The sequence below is a fragment of the Neolamprologus multifasciatus genome, chromosome 12, assembly GCF_963576455.1.
Source record: "Neolamprologus multifasciatus chromosome 12, fNeoMul1.2, whole genome shotgun sequence".
Classification (NCBI taxonomy): domain Eukaryota; kingdom Metazoa; phylum Chordata; class Actinopteri; order Cichliformes; family Cichlidae; genus Neolamprologus; species Neolamprologus multifasciatus.
Window position 1 is genome coordinate 3,455,027 of NC_140450.1, and position 25,750 is coordinate 3,480,776.

A 25,750-nucleotide genomic window follows, 5' to 3' on the forward strand; every position below is an offset into this window, starting at 1 on the left:
TGTAAGTAAGCTATTAAGACTCGACTGTACACCGTGTTCGTGTTTTCCTCCAAAAACAATAAGTTCCGTTGGAGCAGCCTTTCAACGCCTCTCTCTTTCTCTTGCTAGCAAAGTTGACCCAGACAACAAAGTAAAGCTAGTTTTCGGCTACGAGCCCGACACAGAACCCACCGTATTAGCCAGAGGTCCCTTTACTACGGTTCGGAGCCGCGGACCTTCAGTAACAGTAATAAATCACAGCAATAGTACATTCATGTAGTTGTAAACAGCATGATAATATATTAAGTAATCCAAAGTATTCAGAATACGTTACTCTCATTGAGTAACGTAACGGAATACGTTACAGAATACATTTTGGGGCATGTATTCTGTAATCTGTAGTGGAATACATTTTAAAAGTAACCTTCCCAACACTGGTCGTGAGTCTTCTCCAAGTCTACAAGACACACGTGATAGACGGACTACCCATAAAGCCCACAAAACTGCAACCCCCCACACTCGCCACCTGATTTCACTCCAGCTGATAGTTGACAGTTGGCAATCCAGCAAAAACCTCAGAAGATAGATGAGACGTCTCAAGCTAAAATGTCAGAACCAGAACGTCGCACTGTGCTTGTGATCAGACGGAGAGAACGCAAGGCGATTTTCCCCGTCTTGTCCTTCTGTTTTCATTTTCCTCTCCGTCCCGCCTCTTCACCTCGTCCCTCTGCTTTCATCAAAAAGACATTCAATCATAGGTGCCGCGTCTCTCTCTTCTATGCAGCGTAATATTTCTCTAAAGGTCACGGCAATCATCTGCAGGAGTAAAACAAAAAGGAAAAAGTGTCAGGTATCGGAAACCAAGAATATACCCTGTTTCATTTGTTTCAGCCTCGGAATAATCGGATTTTCTTTGTCTGACTGTCTCATATTTGGATAATGACTAAATGTAGAGCTCAGTTTGTTTCTGTTCATTAGACTAAGTCTGCCTCAAGAAGCAGAATAATCAGAATACAGTTGATTTTTCACATTTTCACATGTATTTTCTTGTATTTCCTCATTGGTTCAGTTTAACTACTTGGTTACATTTAGGAAGTAGGGTCTCAGGGGGATATCTGCAGGGGTATCGTTTAGCCACCTTCACCCTTCTCACTCACCAATCGCCTCTCTAACCACGCCCTCACACCTTCTCTCTCAAATGTCCCAACAATCTCCAGACGGTGTAGCTCATAAAACAAAAGCCAGCTCCTTCTCTGGAAGGTTTACCGCTGCTTCCTGGTTTCCGTCTTTCTGGATCAAACGATGTCTTTGTTGGTTAGAAGGTGCGTGTGTGCCTGAGCGTGGGCTTTTTGTGGCTCTGGGTATGAAACAATAAGTTCTTACATCAAATCATCTGAGGTTTGATTGTGAGAGGTTGGTTTTGTGTATTTAAGGAAAATTGAGACTCTATATCAAACAATATCTTTGCTGCAGCAGAGAAAATCCTTCCTGTGTGCATGTGGTGTTTATGGAAGTGTGACTGTGTGTGTTTCACATAAAAAAATCTCAATCTCTAGATCAAATAATGTCTGTCAGTGTTCACAGTGCGTGTATGTGTGCGCTTGTGTGTGTTTGAGGGGCGTGTGTGTGTGTGTTTCTCTGCATGTGGGAATTCATTATCGTGCTCCTGAGTTTTTTCCTTTGTAAATAACTCCTTTGGGAGCTTCATGTCGAGCCTTTTAAACACTCATTAGGATTCCTTGTTCTGTCGTCCCCTCTGTGAGAAACTCTATGTTCACTTTTAAATACCACTAATGGCTACATTTGTCTTAATGCCTGCAGTTTAAATGCACTCATTTACATTTTGCACTTGCAGCATTTAGCTGACAGCCAGGAGGGAATGAACCCAGTTGCCTTCTCGGGTCTTTTTTTAAAGCTTTGTTTGCTTTTTAAGCTTTCCTGTCGGGATCACGAGTCTGTAACTAACTGTAATATCACTGGCACTCTGCTAGTGGTCACAGTGAAAGCTGATGCTAGCCCCTGAAGTGCAACAGTATGAATACCATACATGCAGAAACAGTGTTTCAAAGTGTGTCGAATATCAGTGGGAGAAGTTTGTTTTTATTAAATGAATGCACATCACTGATAAGTAAGAATTGTGATGCAACAAAAATCTGAAATTGAAACATTGATGCCAAATGTGAAGTTGGCTGATTATGCAAACTTCTTTTACACCTTTCAAGGTGTAAACCATCCAGACTACTTGCTTTAAATACAAAGTCAGCAATTATTGGATAAAAGCTTAAATTCTTGTATATATGCAGGATGTTTTTGCTTTTTTTTTTACATCCCTTATTATCTCACTGTTTCTATTATTGGTGTTTAGTGTGTTAAATGATGCTCAATATTTATGGAACCTGTGTTGTGTTTAACTCTGGATGCAGGGCCATGTGAGGGCAGGGCTTCAGTCTCATAGCAAACCAGTTCTTTTTATGTGGTTTCAGAAATTTACTCCTACAACTTCAATGTTGGCATTATGGACGGGCCTTCTTAGCTCAGTTGGGCTGATGTACATTAAAGTCATAGCAATGAAAAACTTCAATTTCCACATTGCGTCATTCCAAGTTATTACTGCTGCCCAGCTTGCTGTTTGGTTAATAGTAGCTTAGTGCATCTGCAGCAATCACAGAAGCATGAACACTGGTTTGTGTTTGGGCCAGTGCAAGTCAGACTTTGGGAATCACCTTCACGTATTTTTGAAACTGAAAGGAGATCATTCATCAGCATTCATGGCTGTGATTTGTGCATAAAACTCAATGGGTTCATCTCATGGTGCTGAAACATGAGGTGAACAGAGAAATGACATGTATTAATTCTGTTTGTGGTAGTGGGCCATAAATAATACTTTATTTATTAATATAAGTGCAAAGGGCCATAAAAATATAACCTAGGGCCATGATTGGCCCCTGGGCCAGACTTTGGACATGCCTGATGTCATGAATGTGGATCCTTTGCTTCTGTGTAAAATATTGAAGAGGCTTTCAGGTATTTTAAATCAAAAAAGGCAAATACTATATGCTGAAACCCAATTTACTTTTTAATTTTATTGGTAAACCATTTTTGCTTAGTTAAAGTCTACATATAGCAAACTAAATAGAAGAACATGATATAAAACAATATTTTGTTTGATCCTTTCTTGAGATTCATCATCATATTTTTGTCTCGTCCCCTCCCTGCAGTGTCGAAGCCAGCCCCATCGTGGAATGAGGCCTTCCTCCAAACAGCGGGTAGGTAAACACATGAAACGCTTGAATCACTTATTGTTTGTGGTTTGTTTCTCCATGTTCTTCATGCTGTGGGAATAGGGAGTGCACACACACACACACAGACACACAGAGCTGACTGTACAAAACACGCCACCGAGTTGGCTCAGCCAACACAAAACAACACGTGCTGATAACTTTGCTGTAAACATCACATGATCACATGGAGCAGTGTTGTATTTTACTACAATCATATCTGTTCTATCAAAAGCATTATGAAAATGTTAACATCACAAAGTGTAATTTATTTGGGCTGCAGCTCTGTGGGGAAGTGCTCCAGATGAAACCCAAAGTTTGCTCTTGACTATTTAAAAGTTCTTTGATGACTTCTGGGGTTAACGGAGACTCTGTTAACTGCCAGATATCTTTGAAGATGGTGTAACACACACTCACACACATGCATAGTCTGTCTTTGCGGGAGTGAACACCGACGGCCTCTGCTTTGATCTTTCTTCTCTGTTTGACTGCTGCCCACCCCTCCTTTTTCCATCTTATTATTCTCCATATCATCCTCTCTTTATCTCTTCTATCAACGTTAAATCCAGAAACCTTTAATTAGCACAAATGAGAGTCTTTTTCATTTCTGTTACATCTGTACAAATCAGCACAGACCGTTTAACCAAACAAATTAGTCATGTGATTCGTACAGCATGTAAATAACAATCTAGCCACTTGAGCACATTAATGGCCTAATTCTCTCCTTCATTCTTCTTCGTGTGCTTCCCAGTTAATCACAAGCTGTCTGAGAATGCCGCCAAACACATCTTTCATCTCGCACTCTCTCCTAATTCCCTTTGTCAGTCTAGTGAGTACGAAACAAACCTGAATGAGTCTGTAATCTGGTGGTTTGTGTTTCACCGTGTGCCCCCCGTGAGGTGACTGGGCATTCAGGGCGTCGTGGGTTTCACTTGCAGTTACTTCATCCAGGATCAAAGCAGAAGAAAGACACTGTGCATCGATCATTTGAGAAGTATGAAGTCAGCACTCTGATTTCTTTTTATTCGGCCGGAAACTGAAAAGTCTCTGGAGTGGCTGTGACAGATTATTCTGTTATGGTGGCTTTTTTACGTCCAAGAATGATTGTGACAGATGACAGCCCAGTGACAACCTACATCCACTGCTTAAGATTGTCACGCCACTTGCAGAAAAAGTGGTTAATCATACTTTAATAACACTTTTCTTCCTGCAGACAGAAGTCACACTTGCATGAGCAGAACATCCACATGGAATAATTAAATCCCTGTTAAGAAAGTTGCTGTTCATAATGCACATTGGTTTGGGTTTTTAAGTTTTCTCAGATTTTTAGTAAAAATTACCTCTTTTTTTCCCCTCCAAAATAAGTAAAAATAGAAGACTACTGCACTGTCATGTCTGTATGCCAAAAAGCTCAAGCTTAGCAAATAAAAAAGGGGATAATGCACCACTACATATACATGTGTGCAGAGTTTGCACATTTGTCATGTTCCAGTATGAGTTTCCACCAGAGTACTGTGAAATATTCAAGCACATGCATGGTAGGCTTGTTGGTTTTTCTAAATTGACAGAGAGTGTAAACTAGATAAAACGCTTAAAGTCCACCTAAAGCAGAGGTCCCTAACCGGTACCGGTCAGTGAGTCGTTTGGTACCGGGCTGCGAGAGTTGAGGCTCGGGTGTGAAAGTTATGGTTTTCAGGGTTTTTATAGTTAACTCTGTTTCCCTGGTTTCCCTGTCTTATTTTGAAAGAAATATTTACGCGTTACCATAGCGACCAGAGAGCAATAAGGGACAGAGAGGAGGACGTTACTCTCAGTGTTGTTGGTGCATTTCAGGAGGACACTGCTAATTAAGTTACACAGTGAATTCACATTAATTATTATATTTACAAAATCCCACCCTTTTTGTCTTGGTCGTATCATTTTATTTGGTTGTATTTTTCCATGACACCTTTCGCAGACTCTCCCATTGGTTGATCTTTATTGTCCTTAATGTAAATATGTAAGAAAAATTGTGTATGTTTCTGTTCCGTGTCCTGTGTACTGTTTGTTTGTATATTTGTCTTTTTGGCTGCTGTTACAACCAAATTTCCCCTTGTGGGACAATTTAAGGATTATTCTATTCTATTCTATTATCTATAAATCTCTGCTTGGGCTGGTTCCATCTTATTTATGTGTTTATGTGTAAAAACCACAACCAATACAGCCTTCGTTCTCACAATATCATACAATTGATTGTCCCAAAAATCAGAACAGAATTGGGGAAAAAGGCTTTTAAATACGCTGCCCCTGCTTCCTGGAATAATCTGCAGAAGGAACTGAAATGATCAGAATTGGTTAAAGGAACGAGAGAACAACTCTTTTACTCAGTGTGGTTGTTTTTAATGTACTCTTAATTTGATCTGTTATTGTATATTTTACACATGTTGGTATGGGATATTGTATTTGTTTTAAATGTTATATACTTATGTGGTATGTGACTTTTGCTGCCATGATGCCAGGTCTCTCTTGGAAATGAGATTTTTAATCTCAATGAGATTTTTACCTGGATAAATAAAGGACTAATAAAGGCCGGTCTGTGAAAATATGTCTGACGTTAAACCGGTCCGTGGTGCAAAAAGGCACCGCTGACCTAAAGAAAATGTTGCATTTTTTTTCAGCGCAGTGTTTCACAGAAATGTGAAGGAACATGTTGTGAAATTGTGGAAAGTTTCTTGTACTTGAACACGAATATATTTCTAATCGTTTTAAGCTAGGCTTTCATACCACCTGTCAAATAAAAAAGGAAGTGCAGATCAAAGAAGGCAAAGTTTTGATGTTATACTGTATGCGTGAAATTAAAGTGAATTGGCATATGAATATATATGTAAGGAATGTTTTACTGCAGGCCTTGGGTTTAAGGTTTAAGCAGTGATTTTATGGACTTGGACGCAGGCATCAGAAGCCGCCACAGTCAAGTAGTTATTCAAGTTGTAGTTCTTTGAAATCCACCTGAAGGGAACACGTGTAGTTGGTGCATTGTGAAGCATCCGTGGATGAGTCTGCTCTGTCACATTCATCTGCTCAGTGTTATACTCACAGTTTGATAATCAAATTCACATTACTTGGATCCTAAAGAGTAATTAAAGGTGTTGTTAGCAGCCCACAGGAAATCGTTTCATTTAGGAGTTTATGAACTTCAACATGACTTGCAGATATTAACAAGCTCAGACCTGCTGTGACACTTTGGTACACTTTGGAGGGGAAATGGAGAGGAGGTGTGACATTTCAGCTCTTACACAACGTTTAGGACTTAACCAGTTTTCAGTACAGATCGGGTTAAAGATTTGGGGCAGTGGGTACAGAACTGCTACTGTTACACTCTGCAGACCAGTGACTTCACATGCTTAGTAGTAAACACAAACAAATGGAAAAAGGACAAACTTTTATGAACCCACAGAATTTAAGGCAGCAGGGAGAGAGAAAGTATTTCATGGGAAATGACCATTTCACACCAGTTTACTGGGTTCACATCACAAGACAAGTCCCAGTACAGCCTGCAGTGTTTATCAGTCAGAATCACGTGTAAAGAGTATCAGCTACATTTGCAGTGTTTGAAGCACAAGAGTGCAAACTTTATACTTTTTGCAAAAATCATCACGTTTGAGTAGTGTTGTGGAAAATATTTTAAGCATCTGTATAGTGGTGTATTTTTGCACTAAGGGAAGAAGGCAAGCTGGCAGAAGCAATGTGATGCAATGTTGTGCTGGGAAACCTTGTATGTTACTTTGACATGACCACCTACCGCAGTATTGCTGTAGATCATGTCCACTTTTTCATGGTACTCTGTGATGGCTGTGGCATCTTTCAGAAGGATAATGCATTCTGCTGCAAAGCAAAACATGATTAAGGAAGAGTTTGAGAAGCACAATGACTTTGAGTTGTTGACTTGGTCTCCAAATTCCTCAGATTTCAATCTAATTAAGTATCTGTGGGATGTGCTGGACAAACAAGCCTGATCCATGGAGGCCCCGCTTTGCAGCTTACAGAACTTGAAGTATCTGTTGCTAACATGTTGGTGCAGATACCACAGCACACCTACAGGGGTCTAGTGGAGTCCGTGCCTCGATGGGTCAGGGCTGCTTTGCAGCAATAGGGGGGCCAACACAATTCCCTGGTCATTTAAATCTGTTATTTAATGACTTTACAGTTTAAAAAAAAAAAAAGATTAGCAATCTCTTTGCATGCATTTTATAGTCTCTGCGCTGTGAAGTGCCTTTTTTAACCATTTGACTGAGTGCTCGAAATAGGCCTATAGCTCTTTAAGCTAAAGAATTCATCCTGCCATTTCTAACGGTATCAATAAACGCGAGGGACCCAGTTCCATTTGGACCATTTAATGCTGCTTTCGCTATGTTGCTTTATGTCATGAGCCTTGCTGTTCCTTCACTATACGTTCATCTTTGGAAAACACACCCAAGAGTACTTTGGTGTCATCAGCATAAAGAAACTCATTCTAGAGCTGCTCGGGGCTTTAAAAAGGTCATACTCTGGCCTTATCCCATCTTTAGCTTCCAGCTACTGCAGATTGGAAGGGAAGCTAGCATAGAGTTGGTAGGCAAAAACATAAATTGGATATGGTTTTAATCTCCCCCAAACCAAACAAAGGTCCCTTCATGTAAGTTGACTTTCCTTTTTGGCTGATGATTGAAAAATTATCTTAGATATATGCAGCAGCAAGCTGGCTAACCTCATTTTGCTAATTAGCAAAGTACTGTCTATACTGAGTAGAATGTGTTCTACTCCGAGATGCATTGTCTTTCACATTGCAGGTTATTTAAATTATTAAACCATTATTTGGCTACTTTTATGTTAGGTTTACTTTTTCAGTGTTTTTGTTTCCTGGAAGTCTGAATTGGGGAGTAACTGACCCGCTTTTCTTTGTAGCTGAAAAAATCTACTTCCTATAGAGGTCTTATTTTACTTTAGTTTCCTCTCATGCCCACAGCGTGCATGCCATCACTGCAATAAAGCTTACACGATTACTCTCAACTTTAAACATTGTTTATTCATCTTTGGTTTCATTTTATATCATAGACTAAATATTTTTTGTTGCAATTAGGTTTCAGCTGAAAGAACTGATCCTCGGTCTGATTTAAGTTGTTAAAGGCTGAACAACATAACGTAAATCAATTCAATTGGTACCAGGGACAGTTTAATTTATTAAGATGATTTAAACAACAAAAGATTCAGTGGTGAGTTTTACTTGAGTACTGATGTAATGTTTTCTGCCTTTGAGTTGTTGAATCCTTTTCTGGACTTTCCAACATTGGTTTTTCTTTTTAGTTCAGTGTTAATGATTTTTTTATTTTTTTCATTTAGTTCAGCAAAAACAAATCTGATTGAAGTGCAGTGTTATCACCTGAACGTCATCTGTTGTGTGACTTTAAGTGGATTATGTTTTATTCATCTGTAGAGATTTTGTGATGAATGTTAATGAAATGCCTTTTATTTAGATTTGAATTTGCTCTAGTGCACTTGTGTGTGTGTGTATATAGGATTTAATATTTTTTATTAAAGCCTACATGGCAGTTGAAACATTCAGCAGTCGATCACAGACCTGTATCAAAATAACACAACAGGCTATATTTATGCAATCGCTCAGCGTCTGTGGCCTGATTCGCTCATGACCTGATTCATGGTGAGTGACAGACTGAGTCACAAGCCCTAAGAAGTCTTTTTAAACTAGGGCAGGGGCAGCTGTCCAGAAGTTACATAAACTTTGACCAACTTTTGTAACAAATCACTCACATGGCAGAAATTAGTTAACGTATCAAGCAACCGAGAACTGAAAATGTGACGACATAAAAAAGATCAGCTGAGATGAGCAGCTGCTTTATTGTAGTGCAAGATACAGAGCTTTTTTTTTTTTTTTTTTTTTTTTTAGCGTGTTCACTTGAGCTAATCTGTGCTGGCAGAAGCTGCCTGATCCTTTTTGTGATTGTTGGTGTTACATAAGGTGAGGTTTCTTTGCAGTGAAATGTCCTCCTGTCCAAACACTGAACTACATCTGCTTGGCTTCCAAGCTTATACAACACCTGTCAGAACACAGCAGCTTCCTTTTATGGACATTTACTTTTTGGAACAGCTGTTAACTTTGACTAATATCACCAGACCTGTTGTCACTGTATCTGATCTATTTTCTACAACAACCAGTCGAATATGATAATAAATCAAATGTAAAAAGTATTGGATTTGATTTGTGTAACATAAAACCAAAAAACAACATTGGCATAGAAAACAATGCAAAAAAGAAAAGAAAAAAGAAATCAGTAAAATAAGCAAGATCATAAAAATAGTTTACCAAGATGGTAAAAGACATTGACCCATTGGTACAGTGGGGCAAAAAAGTATTTAGTCAGCCACCGATTGTGCAAGTTCCCCCACTTAAAATGATGACAGAGGTCAGTAATTTGCACCAGAGGTACACTTCAACTGTGAGAGACAGAATGTGAAAAAAAAATCCATGAATTCACATGGTAGGATTTGTAAAGAATTTATTCGTAAATCAAGGTGGAAAATAAGTATTTGGTCAATAACAAAAATACAACTCAATACTTTGTAACATAACCTTTGTTGGCAATAACAGAGGCCAAACGTTTACTATAGGTCTTTACCAGGTTTGCACACACAGTAGCTGGTATTTTGGCCCATTCCTCCATGCAGATCTTCTCAAGAGCAGTGATGTTTTGGGGCTGTCGCCGAGCAACACGGACTTTCAACTCCCGCCACAGATTTTCTATGGGGTTGAGGTCTGGAGACTGGCTAGGCCACTCCAAGACTTTCAAATGCTTCTTACGGAGCCACTCCTTTGTTGCCCGGGCGGTGTGTTTTGGATCATTGTCATGTTGGAAGACCCAGCCTCGTTTCATCTTCAAAGTTCTCACTGATGGAAGGAGGTTTTGGCTCAAAATCTCACGATACTTGGCCCCATTCATTCTGTCCTTAACACGGATCAGTCGTCCTGTCCCCTTGGCAGAAAAACAGCCCCATAGCATGATGTTTCCACCCCCATGCTTCACAGTAGGTATGGTGTTCTTGGGATGCAACTCAGTATTCTTCTTCCTCCAAACACGACGAGTTGAGTTTATACCAAAAAGTTCTACTTTGGTTTCATCTGACCACATGACATTCTCCCAATCCTCTGCTGTATCATCCATGTGCTCTCTGGCAAACTTCAGACGGGCCTGGACATGCACTGGCTTCAGCAGCGGAACACGTCTGGCACTGCGGGATTTGATTCCCTGCCGTTGTAGTGTGTTACTGATGGTGACCTTTGTTACTTTGGTCCCAGCTCTCTGCAGGTCATTCACCAGGTCCCCCCGTGTGGTTCTGGGATCTTTGCTCACCGTTCTCATGATCATTTTGACCCCACGGGATGAGATCTTGCGTGGAGCCCCAGATCGAGGGAGATTATCAGTGGTCTTGTATGTCTTCCATTTTCTGATGATTGCTCCCACAGTTGATTTTTTCACACCAAGCTGCTTGCCTATTGTAGATTCACTCTTCCCAGTCTGGTGCAGGTCTACAATTCTTTTCCTGGTGTCCTTCGAAAGCTCTTTGGTCTTGGCCATGGCGGAGTTTGGAGTCTGACTGGTTGAGGCTGTGGACAGGTGTCTTTTATACAGATGATGAGGTCAAACAGGTGCCATTCATACAGGTAACGAGTGGGGGACAGAAAAGCTTCTTACAGAAGACGTTACAGGTCTGTGAGAGCCAGGGATTTTCCTTGTTTGAGGTGACCAAATACTTATTTTCCACCCTGATTTACGAATAAATTCTTTACAAATCCTACCATGTGAATTCATGGATTTTTTTTCCACATTCTGTCTCTCACAGTTGAAGTGTACCTCTGGTGCAAATTACTGACCTCTGTCATCATTTTAAGTGGGGGAACTTGCACAATCGGTGGCTGACTAAATACTTTTTTGCCACACTGTATACTGCAACATTAGCAAGTGTCTTTGTCTTTAGTCAGACTATTCTTAGATTGGAGAATGGTCAACTAACACTTTGTAGCAGGTTGTAAACATCTATATTTCATAAATGAAGTTGGGAATTTTAGCGTCTGAGTTAAATGGGAAGTTGGTATTAGAAGAACCGCAGTTTCTGTGGAGGTCTCTTGTCTATAATTAGCTTCACGTGTACACATGATTTTTTTTAAGTTAGAAAAGTCTGACAGATGTATTATTTTTAAAATTTCTATCTTTCATGAGTTAGTTTAACGACATTTGACAGGAGAGCAGCAGGAGAATGCAAGTGTACTTTGTGGGACTAATCATTTAGGATGGGCAGTAGAGGTCAGCTGGGTCAAAAGCTCCAGGTCTCTGTTTGACCATAAACATACAAGTCCACATTTAGCAGGTCACTTCTAGTTCAGGCAACCCTGTAATCAAGATAAAAGCTCAGCTTTCCTTTTTCCTTTGGTCTCATCTTCACCTGCTTTGTAGAAGAAGTCAAAGGTCAAAGATAGAAGCACCACTTTGAGGTTTGAGTCTCATAAGCAATTATCTAACGAGTGAGGGTTTGATTTTTGTTGGTCTTTGTTGTTTCTTTCTTCGTTTTGTGCTTTGTTTCTCCAATTTTGCTTGCTATCTTCCATCATTCCTCAGCAGAAGCATTAAAACAATCCTGAATGATACTCAGATTTTCACACAGGCTTCTGTTTTGCTTAAATTACACTTACAGTTGATGTCCTTCTAGATGACCCCCTCCACACGTGACCACAATCTCTCATTTTACTGTGCAGTCAATTCAGAATTCAATAGTCTGATGTTGTATCCAATTTGTAGGCGTTTTAGATTTGTTTGTACAGGTTAATAAGGAAACGATTGCTTGCATATTAGCATTGCTTCCTCCGCTAACTAACAGGTTAAACTGGCCTTTTATTAATACTTGTTCTGAAAACTTGCCTTTGTTGTAATCCTGTAGATTAACATAACACTCCAGCGCTCTTCTGCACATCATTACAGATGCTCTGACCACACCCATCGGCAACACCAGATGTGGTCAAAGCTTTTAGCTCTGAAGCGTCCAAGTAAAGATGAGCTAAGTTAGCAGGAATTCAGGGCGTCCTGCTAAAACTTTTATTACGACCATCTGAGTGAGAGTGAAACAGTGACATGTGATCAAATCACAACTACAACTCACAAGATGAGGAGATATCCACCCTCACCCTGTGACAAAGTAATCTACTAGTATTATGAGTCTGCATTTAAACAGTTAAACAATGCTGATTGATGTTGAAACAGTTTTTTTTACCCCCTTTTGCTTTGCATTTTTATCCACAGCTGAACTTCGTCTTAATGTTTATGCAGTTTTAATCTGATTTTGTAAAGCCATAAATTGTTGTTTCCACAGAAACGAGCTTTAATAGACTTGACTTTAATCGGGTTTCTCAACATTCAGGCTGTTTAAAAGAAATCTGTGACTATTTTTTTTTATTGATTCTTTTTAAGAGCGTTGTGTCACGGTCCTGGATCGTTTGACCCAGTGTTTCATTTTATTTAGATATTCGTATTTCATGTTTTGGTTCATTTTGTTGTCTTTAGCTCCCAGGTTGCCTAGTTATAGTTCTTTGTTCATTTAGACTCCTTTGTGTCATCTTCTCCTGTGTTAAAGTTCCCCTTGTTGTTGAGTGTGTCTTATCCATCATGTTTTATGTCTGCGTGGTTCATGTCGTCAAGTTCGGGTCACGTCTGCGTCCCGTCATGTTTCCTGTTTATTTTGAAAGTCTTACACTTCCCCTGTGGTGTCATTAGGATTTGTTTGTGTCAGCTGATCCCCATGTGATCACCTCATGTGTGCATTTTGTCTCTTACTGCTCGCTGTCAGGTCGTCTGCCTATGTAACCCCCATGTTAATCATAGTCACAGTCATAGTTAAAATAATTAAGTTTAGTTCATAGTCTAGTCTTGGTTATTGTTGTTTGATTTATTCATGTATCAGCCACATAAAGGCTCGCCTTGTTTTGAATCTTGGTCTCCCACCGTGTCTGCTCCTGGGTCCACCTCATCATCACACCGGCGCACCCCGCCGTCACACGTTCACTGCTTCCCCCTACATAATTCCTAAAAAGCACACTGGGCTAATGACTGTTTCCACAATCTGTTCTTTCGTTTCAATTAGTCTCTGCACCAACCCATAAATGATTCATAGAACCCACCCTTAGCCTGTCTTTATGACTAATAAGGATAAGTGATATGGAGGAACAGCTACAGTGTTACGTTGGCATAACAAAAGTCCTCAGTAGGGCTGGGCCATATCATACTGTTCACGGTAATACCGGTGTAATGTTGGGCAATGATAAGAAAATGAAATATCGCGATAGAATATGGGTAAAACGCGCATGCGCAGTGCCTTTGTTTACATACGCACATGGCGGCGACGCAGAATGAGGGCGAAAGCGGATTGTTGAATGAAACAGATGAACCAGAACTGGTTTGTTAAAACGCTGCAACTTCAGTGGTGTGGAACTGGTTTAGCTTTCGTCCGTCAGATACACAACAAAGCACTATTTTTGGAAGCGCATGCTAGCGGGCCGTCGTTATTACCGTGTTGTTTGGAAAATACAGCACACTTAAAATCAATCCTTTGATTTTTCTGAAAATCAACAGAGCCCCTTATAATCCCGTGTGCCTTATGTATGAACTCTGGTTGTGTTTACTGACCTCGAAACGATTTTATGTACACGGCGCTCGAAAATCTGTTAAATGTTTTAGTACGACTTTGCTAAGCTACGAAGCCGCACCGCTTCATGGATTGTCGGAGCATTACGGCTATTGTAGGCGGAGCCTCGCGGAGTGATACGTACTGTGCTTCAACATAATATTACCGTATTGTGTGTGTATAAGCTCTTTTTAAGTTTTGTGGATATTATACATGATTATGCTGAGGATATGTCGGCCAATTTCCACTGGAAATGCCTTTTGGTTAAACTGTCAGTGAGGAATTTGCATTTGCACTGTTAAATTTTTATATAACTTTAATACATTGATTTTTTTTTTTTTTTTTTTTGCACTAATAAAGTTGTGGAGTTGTAAAGTATTTTGTCTAGTGTCAATTATATCGTCAGTTATATCGTTATCGCAAATTTTCAAATGTATATCGTGATAAATACTGCTCTAGTCCTCAGCCAAAGCAGGACGCCACCCTCACTGAACTGCTGTCTGAGTTTGGGAAACACTCATGCTAACAAACTCTTCTGTACACTACCTCATATGGTAAAAGGAGCTATCTTCAGAATTAGTGAAACATGTCTCTCGATCCTCTGGCCTGATAACGCAAACTGCTCCCAACCTCCAGGATTTGATCAGTTAAATCCCTTTTTCGCTAATATGGCTTAAGAGGATTTTCTCTATACATTATTATAGCATCAAACAAATCATTTCCTGCAACTAGATCATTTCCTGTTTTCTAACTCTACATGATATGGTTGAAACTAGCATTTAGTGCTTAAGGTTTCTTGCAACAGCACATGCAATCAAACATCAAAGTGACCTTTCCCATTGATTTCCTGTTTCTGTGTCACAGGGAAACAGGTTGGCTAATAGGACTGTGTTATGCAACAGCATGCAGCTGTAGGCTTTTACCCAGAAATCCTGCTAGCGTTCAACTTGAGGAGATTAAGGTTGAGTGAATGCCCACCCTGATAGTCAACGGGCACTGCAGGGCCATTTTTAGTTATTTTTCACTTTGATTGAAGAACAAAAAAGGAAGGTTTCAAACCTTGAGTGTCCGTTTCTACCCTCTGTGGCATTGTAGTTCAGTGTGTTTAAGGCGTACAGGAATCCCTATTACAAATAAAATGTGGGATAATGTGTTTTTTTTCTAGCACAGGGTTTTCTTTATTTGTAAAATTCACATTTTTGGATGCAAATTACAAGAGAGCTCAATCAGCAGACTGTAAAATCACTCGTGTTTGCTCTCCATAATTCCTCAATGTAAACAGAAAGGAAATGTTTGTCTATTGTCTCATCTCGTTGCGTGTGAATGCCAGGACAAACACGGTTAATTACATCCTTGGCTAGGAGAGCTCGCCTGTTCCTTGTAATCCACATGTTTTTGTTTGTGTGTGTGTGTGTGTGTGTGTGTGTGTGTGTGTGTGTGTGGAGATTATAACTGCTCCAAGGAACACCGTGAGTTGTGGCTCTCCTTGTTCAGCATCGGGTCATCATCTGACTTGCAAAGGAAAGCACTTTATTCTGCTCTGTTGGCTCTTTCTGTATTTAAAGCTGCGGGTTTAATTAGCCCGTACTTGCCGCCCACATTCAGATCCACATTAAACGCAGATGACTACCATTACTCTCAGCAAAGGCACCTGTCCCACTATAATAAATTTGGATTTTTTATTAGCGTCATTATTTTCCCCCGTGCCCTCAGTTTGCTCCGGCTACAATACCTGCAGCTCAGCAGGTTTGAGCTCACGCTGCTTTGTGCCGAGGATTTATTTGTTTTACCTCGTTCCCTCAGTTGTGTCGGGCAGATGTGTTTGAGACTGCAAAGTTATTTAGAAGGCTAATATGACTTATAGTGTTGAAGAAGACCAGTCACTACAAAGTGTTCCCATTGTGGATTAAAGACTTAATAATAATAATAATAATAATATGTCATTAATAAACTGAGCTACAAGGCCAGGAGTAGCATAAACACAAAGTTTATTCAAAAAGTTCCCATGAAAGTGAAAAAACAAACATAATTCTCTTTCTTCTTTCCAGCCAAGCTTTTTTGGGACATTATCCAAGGAGAGAGCAGTGCTGGACAACAGACTGGTAAGTCATCTTTATATCATCTTCAAGCAGCTAAATGATGATGCCTGCAAAGGAGGATGTGTGCATACGTGTGCCTTGTTTAAAACATTGTTGCAGAGCTGCCTTACCCTCTAAATATGATGGAATATGTTTGGTTTTCCAAATTATTACATTTTAAAAAAATGAAGTCATTCAGGCAGTCCCGCGTCTGGCAGATGGCAAGAATCTTGTCTCTTTGTTGATGATAGCGTGTTTTTTGGAAATACAAAGACTTCCTTGATCTCACTCTTGTCGTGTAATGCAAATTGCGATTGCAAATACCTCAGAAAACCAATTAAGCTGCAACAAAAGAAATGATTACGGCGCGCGGTTGTTTGCCTGGCTATATCTTTCAGGGAGGGGAGTCTGTGGTGTCCTGTGCCAACTGGCACATGAGTTATTTAATTACTTAGCTCAGTGGCACCGAATGAAGCCGACAGATTTATGGATTCATCCATTACCCATCTATCAGAAAACAATAAAAGCTTCCCTTTCTGCCCTGTTTACAAAGCGCCCATGTGCACTGTGACCATCAAGCAGCATCCCCCTGCTCTGTCTGGAGGCCTTTCTCAGCCTTTAAGTGATGGGCTGCAGCAGGTGGGTGGGCGGTCTAGTGTTGATTCACAGGTATTGGAGGGCCTGATCATGAAAAACTGTTTAAATCCTTTGATACTGTGAAGAGTCAAAGCTGGTCCAATGCCAGACTGGATTATTGATGTTTGGTGGCACTTGGTTTGGGGGAATGTGGCCAAGTCTTTCAGCTGCTCCGAGGAACAAAGAACTCTTCAGTCTTCATTCAGATCCTGGTTCAAGTTTTTTCTTTTTTCTTTCCCAGGTTGAGCAAATATGTTAATGTCCCTGTAACACAACTGCTGTGGTTAAAGGAGCTTTTGGGGAGGACAAAAGTACGAGACTAACTTCTTTTTTTGGTGCTCTGTAGATCAGTGATGACACTGAGCTTTGTTGCATTGCGTCACATTTGTGATCTATCTTAGCCTTGGTCAGTAAAGTCCTCCAAGTCTGTTAGATGCTACTGTGTTGAGTCTATGTTGCGATTGTTGTACATTTTATATTCTTTTAGGATGAACTGTTTATTTCTTTTTGCTCCAGGGTGCATGAGTGAATGAAGCTTGCTGCTGTAAAATTAAAAGTTACAAGCTTGGTGCTGCCACGATTGTTTTTGTTTCCCCCAAGTCCAAGGCCTCACAATACTCCATAAATATACCTCCCCTCTAAGGTCTGTTGATGCCATGGCAACAGCTGGTAACTAATTATCAATTAACTGTTGGGACAAACTAATTTAAAACTTTAGATAACCTTTCATGTGCTATAATTAGGTAATTTTAGCATGCCCCACTGATAAGATAAGTGGATGCACAGATGTGCATGCAGCATTCAACCTCATATGTAGAGAAAAGAGGAAAGAACGTCAACATCTGTCACAGGGTTTGAAACGTGCCTTTAGTTGCAGCAGAGACAGGATGCAAACAAAAGCAGACAAAACCTAAACTGGGGGGAAACTAGAAACAAGTATAAAGAAACCAAAGACCTGGACATGAGAAATGCAATCAGAGAAACACAGACGATTCAGCAACAAACAGAGGGATAATGAGGGAATGAGACACGGGAAGAGAGCACAGCTGAGAGAAATCACACACAATGGCTGTGTCCCAATTCAGGGTCTGCAGCCTTAACGATCATCAAAGGCCGCGTACTCAAAGACCGCTAAGGCCGGAAGTGCGAGGCTTGTGAAATGGGACGGTCTAGCCTCCGTCGCGCTGCCCAGGTTGCCTAGCAACCATGATACTAACAGCTGGAAACGTTTCATACAGCTTTGTTTGACAGAAATGAAGGAGAAAATCTTTTGTTCATTTGTTTGTTTGTTTCTACATGAGCTTTGATCATTCTCTGATTAAGCTCAGCTATTGAACGGCGTATATTTTAAAGTAAAGGCTTTAAAACCAAGTTAGTACAAACGTCACTAATGTCACATGACTTTGCCGACATGTGGCCAACAGTAATGTTTTAATGTTCTTCGTTATTAAACATTTGCACATAAATAAGTGACATAATATTCAGTACTTACTTAAAGTTTACTCTTCGGGCGCCCCTCATCCCCCGTTTTTGTTCGGCAAAATTATCCACACCCACCGCCGCGCTATGCATTCTGGGATATGTTGGGCCACGAAGTCTACACCGCCACGTCCTTAAAATTCAGGGAAATGAAGGACGCATTTGAGGGCCGCATTTCGAGCAGCCTTCGAAGTGGGACAGCCTTCATCGCGTCGCTGTGACGTAATCGGCCTTAAAATGTGGCCTTTAAGGCTGCAGACCCTGAATTGGGATACAGCCAGTGAGACGCTAACACAGCACACGAGACCGTCAAGTAAAACAGGAAACATGAGGCAGGCACAGAGACACAGGCTGTGTCCCATTTCAGGGTCTGCACGCTTGAAGTACGCGCACTACGCGTACTACGCGTACTACGTACGGTGCGTACTATAAGTACGAGAAGTGCGGAAGTGAGAGGCTTGTGAAATGGGACGGTATATGCTTCGTCGCGCTGTTCAGGTTGCCTAGCAACCATGATACTGACCGCGAGACACGTTACATACAGCTTTGTGTGACAGAAATGAAGGAGAAAAATGTTTTGTTGGTCATTCATTTTTGTCATGACATCACTTTGATTAGTTGAGTATCTGAGGCTGAAACCACAGGACTGTAAAACATGATTCAAGGGCTTCATTTCTGTACTGAACAGTCATTTAAGATTAGCTAGTAAATAATAATTAGTTAATATTGTTCATGAGACTAAAGTCATCTCACTATGGTAATGTAAATATAATATGGCCAATATTATAGTATTGTCAGATTATTATATATATATATATATATATATCACTGACTTTCAGCTTGTTGTGTTTGTGGATATATGACTGACTTTAATTATCCATAAAATCATCAGATTCTCTGTAAGATTAAGGTCAACTTAGGGTTGGGCGATATGACCCAAAATTCATATCTCGATATTTTTTACCTGGATGGCGATATAAGATATATATCTCGATTTTTTTTTTTTAAGCCATAAAGTAAGAACAAAAAGAGAGTTCTTAGTCAAAGCTGTGTCCCAGATGTCACACGGGCACTTTTATTAACATAGAGCATAGATGTACATAAAATTTACTCAAAAATAAATTATGAGCATTTATTAAATAATAATGCTCCATAAATAAAAGAAAACAATGTTGTTTTTGTGCATAACAAAAAGCTCACAATTGTGCAGTCAAAATGTAAACTAAAAGACGCTGAGCATAATAACAAAGACAGATTTCACAGCTGCTCTGTTCCCAACTTCTACTGTGTGACTCACAGCATTGAGTTTGAAATCCTCTTCGTAACCACGTCTCTTAACAGGTGCCATTTATGGTCCTTATACACAGTAGGGTAATATTACGTTGAAGCACAGTACGTATCACTCCGCGAGGCTCCTCGGTAGCCGTAATGCTCTGACAATCCATCAACCGGTGCAGCACCGTAGCTTACCAAAGTCGTACTAAAACATTTTTTGACAGATTGCTGAGCGCTGTGTACCACATAAAATCGCTTCGCGGCCATCAAGCACAACCAGAATTCATACATAAGGCGCGCTGTCAACTTTTGAGAAAATGAAAGGATTTTAGGCTGTGCAGCGCCTCTGGGCTGCATGGCGTTAGCGTGGTTAGCTCGTTAGCGTGGTTAGCTAGCTAACACGTTGACGGCGTCCAGCCCCACGGCACGCACGGGGCGATGCGCAGTAACTCGTTAACGGAGATTTGCCGTGTCCATCTTGTCGCTTCCTGCAGGTGAAGCGATGGGGGAGGAGGGGGAGTTGTGTTCAGTGAAGGAGAGGCGAGGCCGAGTAATGTTGCGTAAAGACAAAAGTGGACAAAAGAGAGGCAAACTTGCGGCTCCACAAGTATAGTTATAACGTAACATAGACTATATCGATATAAAGGATATTGTCACATCTTATATCTCGTATAAAAATATATCGATATTTTTTAAAAACTCGATATATCGCCCAGCTCTAGGTCGACTATATGTATATTTAGAAGTAGAGGCTTTAAAACCAAGTTAATGCTGAAAGTACAAACGTCACTAATGTCACATAACTTTGCCGACATGTGGCCAACAGCAATGTTTTAATGTTCTTCGTTATTAAACATTCGCACATGAATAAGTGACGTCATATTCAGTACTTACTTTTGACAGTTCACTCTTGGCCGCTCCCTTCTGCCGTATTTTGCAGCAAAATTATCCACACCCACCGCCGCGCTATGAATTGTGGGATATATGGGACCACGAAGCGTGCACCGGACCACGCTTGATATTTGGGGAAATCGACGGCGCATTTGGAGTATGCATTTCAAGTACACTTCGAATTGGGACAGCCGTCGTCGCGTGGCGGTGACGTAACCGCACTTAAAATGCGTACTTCAAGCGTGCAGACCCTGAAATGGGACACAGCGACAGACTTGACACGGAAACAATGACAAGCACTGACATGAAAACATAACTTTATTAGACGTCACACAAGGAACAGAGGCAGAAACCAAGAGACTAGAAACAGTCTCGGTCGTTGTGTCCTTGGACAGTCACTTCACCCGTTACCTACTGGTGATGGTCAGAGGGCCCGGTGGCGCCAGTGTCCGGCAGCCTCGCCTCTGTCAGTGCGCCCCAGGGTGGCTGTGGCTACAATGTAGCTGCCATCACCAGTGTGTGAATGGGTGGATGACTGTGTGTAGTGTAAAGCGCTTTGGGGTCCTTAGGACCAAGTAAAGCGCTATACAAATACAGACCATTTACTATAAATAACAATGGAATCCAAGACTATAAATAATTCATAACACGAAACACCCGGTTACAGAGCCAGGGCTGTGACAAAATAATTTAATCCTGGCATCAAGGAATTTCTCATTCTCAGTTTGAATAATGTCTCTTGGAGTTTCCCCTGGAAGAGCTGGAGATTCCTAATGGACATGAACACATGAAGAGAGATTTGAAGTGTTTTGGGTTTTAAAAAAAAAAAATTCTTTTGAGGTTCACAAGCTAAAATTGTTGAGATCTGCATTTCCAGGCTTCTTTGTAGCAGGATAATCCACTCAGGTTTCATTTCCCCTCTTTCCTTTAAGTAATGGTATAAGAAAGGTTTCCGTTTCTGTTCCACTGAAATCTCCTTTGGATTTCAGAGTGACCTCACTTGTGGGATGGCACAGGTGGAGCGGGGGCTGGCTGGGGATTATGCAAATCTTTTGCACGCTGAACAATGGCCCTCTCAGTGGGACAGTCAGCCAGAGAAGACAGACGCTATGATACCACCACAGCTTTGTGGGATTAATCTAATAATAAAGCCAGAATTGTGCCTAAATCCTAATTGATTTTATTTTACCCTTCATGCACATTGTACTCATTATTGTATACTGAATAAATCCAACTCACAGCTGTGACTGAGTCTGATCACGGGCCTCTATAGGTGACCTGAGGATGCCAGCTAGTGCAAAGATGGTCATTTTGTGCGGCAAAGTAGGAAGAGGCTTGAGTTTATATCTCGGTGAAGCAGTGCCACATATTTGAGTGGAATGTGCTTGGTAAATAAATCTCAGCTGAGTTCATTTCTCTGCCTTTCTGTCAAAATTGTCTCCGGCTTTCAGCATCTCGATGTTTAGTCTCAAGGTGCATGTAAAATCAAAGCAAATCACCCACTAATATGGAGCCTAGCACAACTAAGTCTTTGATGTTACTGCCATCAACGTGATGACTGCTGTAATTTAATGACAGATAATACTGCAGTCAGTCGTGTAGTTCTTTATTTTTAATTAAAAGTGAATAACGAGATGAATAAAACGGCATCAAATGGCTTATAATGGATTGGGAGCCTTTGACCGTTAATGGGAATGGGTATCCCATGACAACGAAAGCAGGATGCTCACTCAAAAAGAAGTACTGTGAATTTTAATGAAGGGGGATTTTAGTGGTGAGCGGAGTAGTAGTGAGTGAATAATTTCTCTGAGAGACTTCTCACTGGTGCTTTGGGTCTTTCGTGTAATATGAAGGGCTGATCACACAGTCACCCTAATATCTTGGTTTTTTTCGAGACAAGATCTGAGCTTGTAGAGAAAGATTGGAAACGAGGTTGATTTGCTGGTTGATTATATGCCTTTACCTCTGGCTATGGGCTCTGTGTAGTGTCTAAAAGAATAAGACTGCAGGTACAAGTGGCTGAAATGAGCAAACTACATCCAGGTGACAGAGTGAGGTGCTCAGTTACTCAGGAGGGGATCAGAGGAGAGCTGATCCTCTGAATTGAAATCAGCTGGTTTAGATGGTTTGGGCATGTCCGATAGAGGTGGAAGTCACCATACATCCCTCGATACGATATTATTGCAATACTTAACGCACGATATGATGTTATTGCAATTTTTTAAAATATTTTGAAATATTCAGATTCTGTACATAAAGGTAAACTTTATCAATATTCATTTTATCTAATATCAAAGTCTCACACTCAGTCTTTCTCTCATTTCAGTTTTATTGTTGACAAACTGAACGGTTTGTATTACAGTCTAGTCCAACTTAACTGAATCAACCATCTGGTACAATTATAGCTATTCTGAACTATGCAGTTTATGAAAACTATGCAGCCCCTTCAGCAACTGAAGAATTTGAAAGTCAATTAAAACAAAATATAATTTTACATTAAATAAAAAAGTTTTAAACTTAATTAAAATAAAACATGTCTTAAATTAAAATAAGTAAACTGTCATGTTTATTGCTGCCAAAAACAAGTTAAACACATTTGGACAGTGAAGGAATGTCAGGATTCTTGCTCAGAAAAAGGATCAATATGCTTTGAAGTCAGAGCACAAAAACCTTTTTTGTAACAAAATATCGATTTCTGCTGTCCCTGTATCCATACATTATTAGCAAACAAAATATCACCATACTACACAGTATCGATTTTTTCCCCCACCCCTAATGTCCGACCAGCATCAGACCCCCGGGGTCGATCCAGGACATGCTGAAGAGATTATGTCTCTTGACTGGCTCGGGGTATCCCTGGAAGAACTGGAACTGGTGGCAGTGGAGAGGGTATCTCAGCTGCTTCCCCTGTGAGCTGGAACTGGATAAGCTACAGGAAATGGATGAATCTGTTTTTTAAAAATATTTTCTTTTAAATGATTCCTTTGTTTGGCTATTGTAGCTGACAAAAAAGGAGACACCTGCCTCGCATAGGAGTGTGGTAAAGTGTTCACCTGATGCTCAATGAGAGATGAGACACTGACAGACAAGGACTGAAACCTGCTGATTCGTCATCCCCACACAATAATTATAACATGGAAATATGGCCAGGAGTGATGATACATTTTAGTCAGGATTGCTATATTAAAAAGATTATTTCCATCTGCAGTAATTTATATTTGGCAGTCTGACTCCCTTCTGGGATATCCCAGACATTCCACATGCATGTGGAAATCACAAGGCAGGAAGAGCAGCAGGAAAACTCAAGTCAGGCATTGATAAAATCACACAGAGCATGTAAGGCGGAGCTGAGCTGCAAGGTGTAGGGCTGCTGTATACAGACTGAAGCAGCTTAAATAGTGCACAATATGTTAGAGTTACCTATATGATGCATAGAAAGGTTTGAGCCGAGCCGTCAGCTCATGTGGGAAGCACTGAAACCAGCAGAGCTTGACTTTGAGGCCTTGATTAAAGGAACAAAACAAAAGCTGACATGTCGAGATTAATCACGTTAAACGCATTAGTAAGTCATCCAGGATGATCATGCACACAATGTAAATGATGACATTAGAATTTAATTTCATTTAATGCTTTTCTTATGTTATTTATTGCCACATTAGCAATGCTAATGCTTCATATTGCAAGTAATGTTGCTTCTGGGGGTGCTCAGTTCGGTTTCCACATAATGTAAACACTCATTGTTTCACTAATGTGAAATTCAGCCATTTAACTGATCCTTATGTGAGCATTTTTTTCTTTTGTCAACAGTCGACAACAAATGCTTCCCAGCAGACACTGAACTCATCTCGGATTACCTACAGGGATTATTTGACAGTGGCGTAATCTTTATGGACTTTTGCTTGTCGCAGACCCACATGATCTATTACACAGCTGCAAACCATGGAGGCCAAACAGTTTTAGCTCATGGACCACTGGACCAGCCCAATGCGATCGCAAGCTTTGCTGCATAATGTATTTTTAAAAATATCGTTGTGTTAGTGATGAGTACGGATACATTTTCAGTACATTCACATCAACTGCAACATCAATTTGCAAAATAAATGATGAACAGCCAGTTCACTAAAGTGTAACTTTAGTGAAATGTCTCAGGTTTTCCACATTTTATCAGTCTGACAACATTACATATACATTGCAAAATCACAGTATTTGACTTCCTGATGGAAATGAGTGCATTTTAAATATTGTTACCGTCTCTTCTCTTCTCTATTTTGCAAAGCCATCCAGTGGGGCACACTGGAGCCTCTGACTGTGGCTCTAAACCTTACTGAGAAAACTATGATAAGAACATGCCACATGAGTGATGTGTGTATGCTAGAATACAGACGGGTTATATAAGGGCACCAGTTACATAAACATTTTCCTCAAATAAATCAGAAGCCAAAGCGTGTTCCTGCAGAGTTCTGATCTTCCTCCAACATCAGCAACCCACTGCTGGGAAAGTGTATCTGAGCCAAAAGCAGAGTGCTGTATCTTTATTTAACCGTTTGTGTCTGTGTAAGAAGAAGCTAGCAGCAGGAATAACAACAACAACAAGGAATCCTCTCTGAGTTTATTAAAGCTCAGTACCTGGGGCTCTAAGTCATATTGAGACAAACGGTTGTTTGTTGCTGTCATTTCAAATAACTCATTTAAGGGTTCCTGAAACAGCATAAATACAGAGATGCTTTCAGGAAGAGTAACAACATAAACGGTAGGAACGAGGAGGAGATTTGGTGGTTCACAAACACAGCTTGTATTTTCTGAGTAACTGCTGGAACTCTCCGAAGTTTCAAACAATGAGGTCAGTGGATGTACAAGTAATCCCTGCGAGTCCAGAAGCTCAGCAGGCTTCAGAACGCTCTAAACGCTCAGTTTCAATATTTTTACTTTATTTCAACACAAGAAAAGCAATCGGAAGGTTGCCGGTTCGAGCCCCGGCTTGGACAGTCTCGGTTGTTCTGTCCTTGGGCAAGACACTTCACCCGTTGCCTACTGGTGGTGGTCAGAGGGCCCCAGTGTCCGGCAGCCTTGCCTCTGTCAGTGCGCCCCAGGGCAGCTGTGGCTACAATGTAGCTGCCATCACCAGTGTGTGAATGGGTGTGTGAATGGTTGTGTAAAGCGCTTTGGGGTCCTTAGGGACTAGTAAAGCGCTATACAAATACAGGCCAGGCCATTAACACCTCACCAAGTGTGGTCAATTAGCAATTCAGCCCAAGCAACACCTGAAGACTCCTGCACTGCCACTGCAAAGAGAATAGGGGTTGCAGAGAGGCTAAGGTAACTCGAAGTCCCAGCAGCTACTAGTGTCGTGGCTCAAGAGTTGGGAGTTTGCCTTGTAAACAGAAGGTTACAAGGTTGCCGGTTCGAGCCCTGGCTCCGACAGTCTCGGTC

General features: G+C 40.7%; 1 protein-coding gene and 2 long non-coding RNA genes across 4 annotated transcripts in view; 2 read left to right on the top strand and 1 right to left on the bottom strand.

Annotated features, from left to right (window-relative positions):
• Positions 1-25,750, top strand: part of rasgef1ba (RasGEF domain family, member 1Ba) — a 142,142-nt gene that overhangs the window by 18,559 nt on the left and 97,833 nt on the right. For both annotated transcript variants that reach the window (XM_085180306.1, XM_085180304.1), the window contains exons 2-3: positions 3,198-3,245; positions 16,010-16,063. In XM_085180306.1, the coding sequence (XP_085036432.1) occupies positions 3,198-3,245; positions 16,010-16,063 (102 nt within the window). The remainder of the gene's footprint in view (positions 1-3,197; positions 3,246-16,009; positions 16,064-25,750) is intronic.
• The window catches only part of LOC146506184 (uncharacterized), a 351,963-nt gene that overhangs the window by 17,330 nt on the left and 308,883 nt on the right, over positions 1-25,750 (bottom strand). The gene's annotated exons all lie outside the window — the stretch shown is intronic.
• Positions 16,070-23,895, top strand: LOC146506185 (uncharacterized). Its single transcript, XR_014877207.1, has 2 exons — positions 16,070-18,504; positions 20,594-23,895. It is a non-coding gene; the product is annotated as an uncharacterized LOC146506185 (long non-coding RNA).